Genomic DNA, 9,811 nt, shown 5'->3' on the forward strand with positions numbered 1-9,811 from the left:
TTTGGCACCCTTGTGGGTCTCTTCCAACCCAGGATATCCTATGATTTTATGAACTGCTGTTGTTCCACCTTAAGTTTTTAACTTGAGAAAAAGAACACAACTATTGAAAACGATGAAGGAAATAAATTTAAAAAGCAAGCAGTCTCCCAAAAAAAAAAAAAACAAAAACAAACAAACCAAAAAGGCATAAAGTACAAGAATGACATGAGTAATTTTCTGTTTACCATCATGTGTATTTTCATGAGAACCACACAAAAGTTTAGCTCTACCTTTAGAAGTGTTTTGTTTTAACTGGATACAGGCAAAAGGTCTAACAATGCTATAGATGCCCTTGTGCTGAATTTCCATTGTACTATTTTCCATTTTCTTACATCACCAAAAAACCCCAAACCACCCACAGTGGGTGAAACAGTCAGCATCAAAGCTAGAGTGAGCCAAGTTACCACTTGCTTACACTACACATATTCTGTTCTGTGTTATTAGCACTTACATTCAGGAGTTCTCAGAGTCATCAACAAAATGGAAATGAAGCTTTGAAGCTTTGGAGATCAAAGCAAGATACCTGAATTCATTCCACTGTCCTGCTACTGCATTTCCTGTTTCTCCAGAGCCAACATCTAATGGTTTCCTTTTTTGGAATATTTTATGACTATATACTCAGAACACAACTTATCAGCAGTTCATCTTCAAAACCCTGCTCATTTGAGGAGCCTTCTCACAGCAACCCCAGAAGCAGGATCCACAGCATATCCACAACATCTGCTCACCTGCTGTCTTGGGTTTGTGTGCAGGGTTTTGACAGTGGGATCTACAGGGGTGGTTCCTCAGGGAAGCTGCTGGAAGCTGCCCCCATGTGTGACAGAGCCATTGCCAGTCAGCTCCAAGATACACCTGGCCAAGGCCAAGCAGTGCCACTGACAGAGGCAGCACCTCTGGGATTGTGTATTTAGGAACAGGAAAAAACTGCACAACTGCAGCCAGAGAGAGGAGTGAGGACATCTGAGACCACTGTGGATACAGGAAACTACTCTGCAGGGGAAGTAGCAGCAGGACAACATGCAGTGAACAGGCCAAACTCCCCATTCTCATACCCCTGTGCTGCTGTGGGGAAGAGGTAGAGAAATGGGGAGTGAAGCTCCCCCAAGCTAGGAAGAAGGGAGGGGTGGGGGACAAGTGTTTTAAGATTTAGTTTTTATTTCCTATTATCCTACTCTGATTTGATTGGTAAGAAATGAAACTAATTTTCCCAAGTTCAGCCTGTTTTGCCCACGACAGTAATTGATGAACCATCTCTCCCTGCCCTCATCTCAACTCATGAGCCTTTTGTTGTATCTTTTTCTCCCTCATCTAGCTGAGGAGGAGAGTGATAGAGTGGCTCTGGTGGACACTTGGTGCCTAGCCAGGACCAGCCCACTACATCTGTGCATGCAAAACTCCAAGCAGGAGGAAAACGCCTTCGGGCTACACTGCTCTCTCCCCTCAATTTTTCCATGTCATGGGCTGGTGTTTCCCAGCACAACTTGGCAATTGCAGCAACAGAGCCTTCCAGCTACAGCATAAAAGGCCACTCATCAGAGGATCCAAGAGTCACCAGCCAGGCTAGACACACTCAACAGTACCCAGTTCTCTAAAGCAGAGGTAAAGGTTTGGGCAGGAGAGCATACAAAACTGCACTGAAACTACAGCACTTCTAACAGGAAAAAAGAAGAGAGCTAGGGCAGGGCCAGCTGTTGGGAAACAGCCAAGAATATATGACAGGGAAGGCAATGGGATTGGAGAGTGCAGAGGAATTCTGTGGGTGAGAGAGAAATGTTTTTCAATGAAATTCGGGAAACAACATGGTTATTTCAGCCAGGATCCTTAATGTTAGGAGAAATAATTACACTTGAAAGAGACTAAAAATACTTCAGAATCTCATGTCTAACAACTTGGAGGCAGCTGGCAGAGAAAGGGAGCAGGGAAAAGGACAGGAGTCAGGTAGTTTGCATCAAAGCAGCAAACAGTCATTTTACTGTTAGGAGATGAACAGCCAACATTTGGGGTCACTGTAGATGTCTTGTAGACAGCAACAACAGAAAATTCCAGAATGGGTAAAACAAGCACTATCCAGATAGTTTTGGCCTTTGGGATGGGCTGGAAGATTGTTCTATCGAGGGAAAAAGAAAACCAACATGTACAGTCCCTTTGCCACTTCTGAGATTAAAAGTGTCAATAATAACCCATGAAAGAGAGGGAGAGTACAGAGAAAGAGTAAGAGTACTTAGTGCAGCCTTCCCCAGCCCTTGCTCTGAAGCCTGCAGCTTCACCTTTCCCTTCCCAGCTCCAGATGTTTTCTCCTCTCTACTGTACCTGCAAACACACCAAGCAGCTTTTCCTTCATCTTTCACTCGCTCAGGCACCAACAGGAGAAACAACAACCACAAGCTCCCCGCTCTCAGCTGCAGCCTGGACAGCCTCAGCTGCCACCAGGAGCACAGGAGAAGCTGGCCAAGGAGGCACAGCCTGCTCTGCTGCTCGCTGGGAAAGGCAGGCAAAGCTCTGGGGAACTGTGCAGTTTTCAGGTGAATGGTTCAGCTGAAGGTGCTCAACAACTTTTTCAGGCATGTGCAATCAGTGCCATAAATCATTCAGCTCCAGGCAGGTTATCTTAGGAATGGCATAAGGTACAACCTACACAGAACAAGTCTCCTGCCAAACCTAAGTTTTACCTCCAAAGCAAAAAAGGTACAAGCACATGTCAAAAAATAACTATAAAAATGGTTTAGTATGAATGAAACATTGTTGGGTTTCTTTCCTTAGCACACTCAAGAGATGAGCTAGTCAGGCTGAATTTTACAAGACAAGTTTCAGTTGATAGCAAGAAATCTAACCTGGGAAACAAGAGTCCCAACAGTTAAGGTCTGAGAGGGCTACAAGCAACCAACAAAGCTTTACAGTGGGATGGGAGAAGGAACAGCCATGGCTCAAACTCCCCATATAATTACAACCTGATTCTTCCCTTGCCTCCCAGAAGCTGTGCCTCCTCAATCCAATCCAAATTTTTGGAAATAAGAACCAACTTCAAATAACAATTACTCTATTTACACAGTGCTGCCCTTAAAAGTGTCTGCCTAGTATTTTTCCATGAGTTCTTATATCAGGTCTTCCACATCCTAATCTTTCACTGAACAGCATAATCACAGCAGGTATCTACCTAACACCACCATGGAGAGCATTGCCACAGCTTTTATGTTAAAGATGACACATAGTTCAACTAAACAAGTTATCCACAGCAAAAGGAAAGCAGTGCATTTGGAAAAAAACTGTGTAAGCAGCTATGACGCTACTCCCTGCCAGACCTGCCTTCTCATACCCTTCATATATTCTTTACTTACCCACACACTGACCAAGGATCTTCTCTCACACTTACTCTCCAGCCTCAACACTGCACAGGTGGGAGGGAACAGTGATGCTCCCAGCAAAGTGACTGAACTACAGAACATGTTGCATCCTTTGCCAAAGTCTCCTCCCGAAGAATTCACAACACCAATGCTGTCCTAAGCAGAGCCATCTGCAAAAACAGGGCTCTTGCAAGCACATGCCAGAACTGAGAAAAGGTGTGGCTGTGTAAATTTGTGTACATTTAGTCACAAATAATGTATGGTGACACTCAGCACAGTCCTGTCAGCCACAAAAGTTACCATTTCCTACCAGTTACCACTTGAACCAGACTGGCAATATTTGCACTGATCCTAAGTCCCATCTTGAACTTCCAATTAACCTGATATTTGTAGGTCATGTAAGACAAAGACTTAATACTGTTTTGCTCTAATGGGCAACAGCAGCAATGCCAAGCAGCAAACGTGAAGAGGCTGTTTTGCCTTTTTTCAGGTTATAAGGATGCAAAACACCTAGATATGAAAAACATATGATCCCAGGCATCACACCAACACCAGCCCTCAATGTTCCCTTCAGCACAGCCAACAGGTGACACAAATACTGAGATGATGTAAACAGCGGTATGAGTTTCACCCCCTAATGTTCCTCATTTATTCATAGTAACTATTTTAACTACTGTGATTGCTGCTGCTCAGGCGTGTAGGAAACTGTTAAAATTGAATGACAAAATTTACTAGATAACTATCTGCCAGTACTCTCCGGCACCAAAACAAAGCACTCTTCACCTTTCGTGAAAGGACACAGGCGTGCTGTACTTAATGAGCTCTTAACAAGATACATTGTTCTGTGCTGCATGAAGTTCCCACTCAACAGAAACATCACACTGCTTCCAACAAGGCTCCTACTCATCTTACATGTCTGTAATCAACGTGCAACGGCCTGGCAGAAGTTCTTCCCGAATTAAAAATTAAAAGCTTCAGGAAGAAGCAGAACACATTAGTCAATGCTAAAAACACAGTTCATGGGGCTCACTTCTTGTGCTGTTTGTAACACTGGCAGGTGAGGGACAGCCACACAGACATCAAGCGAAACACAAGTGATAGGATACAATGCTCTAAAGGCTTTGAAGTCTGTTTCCAAACTCACAGCTCCTTCCAACAAAACCGAATTAACATTAGTCACAGCCCTGTGAGGTAGATGCCCTTAGCCATGCACGTGTTAGCAGGGTTCACTGCTCTACTCTTGGCCACAATCACTGACCAAACCAGGATTACACTGGGAGTTTCCCGCTTCCAGCCCAATACTAGAAGCGATTCGCTTTCACACCCCTCTCCCACACATTTTTGAAGCACTGCTAATTTCGGAAAGTAAAAAAAAGTGCCAATACAATAAGCAGAATATTGTATCCCCGGCTGAACAGGAGCGTCCAAAGCTGCTTTGGAAGCACTCCCCAGCCCGTGCAGGTGCGGGCCAGGGGCGGGACACCCGCACGGATGCTGCACTCCGGGACACTTCTGCCACTAAAACACGCTGCAGCGAGGCCAAAAGGTTCAATGAAACCAACCCAACCCGTGGCTGCCCCGGGGGACGATGCCGCCCGCCCCAACCCGCGGGAAGGCACCGCCACGAGCAGCCCCGACCCCCGCCCCATCTCCGCTGTCGTTTCACTCCCCGAGCAGAGCCGCGCCCCGTCCCGCCCCGTCCCGCCCCGTCCCGGCTCACCTTCCCCGGCGGGCGTCCGGCTCCTACATCTCCTCCCGCTTCTGGAAGCTGATGCTGGCGTACGCGCTCAGATCCTCGCCACAGTGGCCACTCCCGCGCTGCTGGCCCGGGGGCTTCGGCGGCAGTGGCTGCTTCGCGTCGGCGGGAGCGTGTGGATGGTGGTGGCGGCGGTGGCCGCAGTCCCTCACCAAGTCCAGGTCGATGTAGTTGAGCCCATTCTCCAGGGCGGGCGCGACCCCCGGGTCCCGGCGGGCGGCCGCCTCCCCCGCGCCCGGCCGCAGCCACACGTTCTCGAAAGAGGCCGAGCTGTGCCGCTTCACCTCCTCGGCGCCCCCCGCGCCGCCGCACGGGAAAGGTGCCCCGAGCCCACCCGCCGCTCCGCGGGCCGCGCTCGGCGTGGAGGAGAAGGTCTCGGAGCTGTGTCGCCGCCGGCCGCCCTGCGGGTCGGCGCGGATCACCTTGGCGCTCTGGTTGCGGCCGGGGCTGAGGCTGACGCGGGTGAAGGCGCTGCCCGCGCCCAGGCCCCCCAGCAGGGAGGAGGAGCGCGGCGGCGCCGCCGACAGCTCGGCCGGCGGCCGCGGCAGCTCCGGGGACGCAGCGGTGGCGGCCGCCGGCGGGGGCTTTTCGGGGCCGGCGCGGCCCCCCCGCACCTCGGCGTAGCTGATCGGGCGGGCGGGCGAGCCGGGGGACGGGCTGTCCGCGTAGTCCGAGCAGGAGCCCCCGCCGGCCGCGGCGCCCCCCCGCTGCATCGCCACGTAGTCCCGGCCGAGCCGGGCCGCCCGGGCGGTGGCGAAGCCGGGCGGGCAGGGGGCCCGCGGCGGGCCCGGCTCCATGTTCATGTACTCCTCGGCCGCCTCGCTGCCCGGCGGCGGCAGGGCCATGCTCAGGGCAGCCGAGGGGAAGGGCGGCTTCTCGCCGGCGATGAACTCGATGTTCACGTACTCGCCGGGGCTCTTGGGCTCCGGGGGCAGCAGCACCGGGGGCTGCTCCCGGGCCCGCGGCAGGGTGCTGGCCTTAGGGCCACCCAGCGACAGCCGCGTGGGTCGCGCCAGGCGGCCCTTGGTCTGCACGGCCGTGTCCACCTTGCGCGGGGGCTGCGCTTGAGGCGGGGGGCCGCCCTCGGGGCCGCCACCGCCGCCCAGGCTGTCGCTGCTGGTGGAGGAGGACGAGTCCTCGGCCGCGTAAAGGAGGCGGCTGGAGACGAGCGCGATGCGGGGCTGAGGGCTGCCCTCCTCGGCTGTCCCCGCCGGCCTGCTGCCGCCCCGCCGGTGCACGTGCTTGAAGGAGCGCGGCAGCGAGAAGTAGGAGTAGATGGGTTTGTGGTGCGCTACGGTGGCCGCCTCCTCGACCCCCGGCTGCCCCGCAGCCCCGAAGTAGCAGTCGGGCGGAGTGCTGGTGGTGGAGCCGCTGGCTGGGGACATGTTGATATAGTCGCTGCCGCCGCAGGGGAGCTTCCCTTCGTTGCTCTCCACTGAGAGTTTTGGGTGGTGGCCGGCACCATTTGTCCAGATCTTGCCGTAGCCCGCAGAGCTGCTGTCGGGGGAGTAGCTGCCACTGGGGGACATCATCATGTAGCCATTAGAGTCCACTGTGGCTGGAGGGTGGCGGCCACCCCTGCCAGGGTTGATGATCTGCTGCGGGGCCGACACACTCTTGGGACTCATGGGCATATAGTCACCACCCTTGGGGGGCCCCCCACCACTGGGCACAGGGGCTACACCGGGCGACATGGGCATGTAGCCATCATCCGTGTGTGGGGCAGAGTTGGTCCGATGATGGCCACCGTCCATGTGGTGCATCTCCAGGCACTCCTCTGGGTAGGAGTGAGTGGGCACAAAGGCTGAGTGGCGGTAGGAGGGCAGCCTGCTGCTGCCACAGGGGTAAGAAGGCAGCATCTCCGTGTACTCCTCAATGGAGGCCACTGAAGACTGTGAGGGTGTTTTCTGGTGGGAGATGGTGGGCGAAGTGCCTGCAGAGTGAGTCCGCTTTCTGAATGCCTTCTCCAAGTCGGCAACCTCCTCACTACCACCTCGAGGACAGCAGGGCGTAGTCGGATAGCGAGGCTGCTGCTGAGGGTGGCAGGTGCGTGGGATGAAATGGCCATTGGGTGCTGCCAGGCTGCAGCAAGAAGAGGTGGCCTTCCCTCCCATGCAGATGTAGTTGAGGTCTTCATCACCCCGGGCAGGGGGGGTGTGTCCCAATGAATCAGGGGTTACACTGCGAAAAGAGCTGCGAAAGTCACACGGGCTTGAACCATACTCATCAGAAGAAATAAATCCACCATCACTAGGAGAGCCAGAAACTGAAGCACTAGACCTTCGTGGGAACAGGCAGTCTGAGGTGGAGCCGTGGCCACTAGTGCTGCTGGATGACAGGCTGACTGGACTGGTGGCTGAAGGAGAGCAGCGCGAGGAAGGCATTGGGATGGAGCGGCTGTGGTTGAGTGGAGGATGGAGCCTGGAGTTGCCACGGTGTCTGTGTGAGTGAGTCCGGTTAGCACTGGGACTAACTGGGCTGCCATCCACAGAGGCAGGTCTTGACATTGTGCCTTCCCCATCACTCGATGCTCGAACCCGGAAAGAGCTGGGTTTGCCACCTGTACCTCCACCACCGGCAGGAGAAGTGGCCGTGACGCTCTCAGTCCTGGACCGCCGACTGAGCCCCACTTGGCTCGGTGGAGGGTTGTTGACGTGGTGCCTGCGAAGGGGCACAGAGATCGGGTTGGAACAGTTTGAGGAGGACTGGCTCTTGCTACGGGGCCGGAATTCCTCACTCATGGCTCGCATGGCCTCCAGGATAGTTTCATGCATGTTCTGTGCCACCACTGAGTCATCCACTTGCATCCAGAACTCACCAGGTCCAGTGACAGCTGACCGTCCCACCTCAATGAAGAAGAAGTTCTCAGAGTGACCACAGCGGCGGATGTTGAGCAGCTGCAGCACCACAGCAGCCGCATCTGAATTCAGCTTTACAAAGCTGATGGTCTTGTTAGTCAGGCACAGGCGGTAGATGCCAATCAGGTTCTTTGTCTGGCCTAGGCCCTTAGGCTTCAGAATTACTTGCCAGACTTCCTTAAAAGCTGGACCAGGGGCTACCTCACCATAGCTGTCCTCACCTGCTTCCCCCAGTCCTGTGCTGCTGCCTCCAAAAGTGACATCGCTGTGGTGGTGGTGGTGATGGTGATGGAGGTGATGGTGGCTCTTGGCCCTGTTGTGCAACTGCAGCAGTGCTTGGTACCAGCTCTCCTGCTCAGGTTCACTGTCAGCTGCAATGGCAAAGTGTTCGTCCTTGGTGTAGAGGGCCACCAGGTGCTTGTTCTTGGAGTCAGCCCGTTTGTTGATGTTGAAGCAGCTTTCTAGTGGGATGGAGCGCTTGGGGGCCCCTGACTTGTGTCTCCATTTCTTCTCATTCTCGTAATACTCCAGCCGGGCGGGTCCAGACTCACTGGCTGCCCTCAGCACGAAAAATCGTTTATGCATGCTCTTGGGTTTGCGCAAGTAACCCACCTTTCTGACATCTGAGAAGAAGCCCTCGTTATTATCCGTGGGGCTGGCCATGATGAGAGGTGGTGGAGTTGTTACTGCAGCTCGCAGTCTGCAAGACCCCAAAACAGCCAAGCCAGCCAGGAAAGGCAACCACCTAAAATAAAATTCATGCAACAACAATTTAAAAAAAAGGGAAATAAAAAAAAGAAAAAAGGCAAAATAGCTCAGGATCCTCTTTTGAGAACGGGACGGGGGAGGGACAGAAGCAGGGTGAGAGCAGCTGTTCAGTGGCAGAGGCAGCTTCCAGCACCAAATCAGAGTTTGTGTTGCTGTTTATGCCCAAATCGCGCTTAGACGCGTAAGCTCGTCCTTAAAAAGTCCAGTCCCGATCAGTCCAGACGAAAGTCTCGTCCCAAAATGAGCAGCCGGGAATGAAAAACACATCTTTCCTTGCAGGGGTCGGGCTCCGGCGGGGCCGGCAGCGAGGCGCGGGTCCCTTTCCTCCGCTCCCTGCACCCCTTCCCCGGCTCAAGTTTGCCTCCGCGAGCAGCGATCTCTGTTGCAGATTAAATATCCTCTCGGGGGCGGAGATTGTTTTGCAAAGTCCGGGGTTTGCACCCAAAAATACACGCTGCTCTCCCCTCTCTCGCTCTCCTCTCAAAAAAGAGAAAATTAAAAAAAAAATGCCGCCCACAATACAACCCCCCTTCCCCAAATATCAGCGCCGAGGCTGCTGCTCCCGCTCGTGCGTGCGGAGGAGGCTGGCGACCCCATTCAGTCCCATCTCGTTAGGCAGAGAAAGTGCCATTTCCACACGCGGCGCAGCCCGGCAGCGGCAGGAGGGGAGGCAAGCCCGAGTGCCGAAGGAACATCCTCTCTTCCTCCTCCTCTTCATTCCAGGCGGCAGCGCCTCAGCGGCCGGCGGCGCGGCCCCCTCCCGTGCCCCAGCCCGCCGGGGGAGCGGGCACCGCCGCGGCGGCTCCTTCTCCGCCGGCTTCTCCTCGGAGTTTCCCGGCGCCCCGCACCAAAACAGGCGGCGGGGGCCGCGCTCGGCAGTCCAGCCCCCTCCGCCCGCCGCCGCGGCTCAGGCTCACTCCAAGGAGAACAACACGTGACGGCGCCAGTGCGTGGACCATCCCCGGAGCCGCCGCCGGGCTCCCGGCCAGCGCCGCCGCTCCGCCCTCCGCCCTGCCCTCATTCAGCGCGGCCGCGGGGCCGCCGCCGCC

The 9,811-nt window shown here is 54.6% G+C and overlaps 1 protein-coding gene across 1 annotated transcript in view; it reads right to left on the reverse strand.

Annotated features, from left to right (window-relative positions):
* The window catches only part of IRS1 (insulin receptor substrate 1), a 51,107-nt gene extending 41,567 nt beyond the window's left edge, over positions 1-9,540 (reverse strand). Inside the window, exon 1 of the mRNA XM_054282909.1 lies at positions 5,101-9,540. Coding sequence (XP_054138884.1) covers positions 5,124-8,657 — 3,534 coding nt within the window. The 5' untranslated portion in view covers positions 8,658-9,540 and the 3' untranslated portion in view covers positions 5,101-5,123. The remainder of the gene's footprint in view (positions 1-5,100) is intronic.
* Positions 9,541-9,811: the final 271 nt, after the last annotated feature.

Source organism: Melozone crissalis, unplaced genomic scaffold (genome assembly GCF_028551555.1).
Source record: "Melozone crissalis strain CALT ecotype California unplaced genomic scaffold, PUWL_Pcris_2 ptg000034l_1, whole genome shotgun sequence".
In the NCBI taxonomy this organism is placed as follows: domain Eukaryota; kingdom Metazoa; phylum Chordata; class Aves; order Passeriformes; family Passerellidae; genus Melozone; species Melozone crissalis.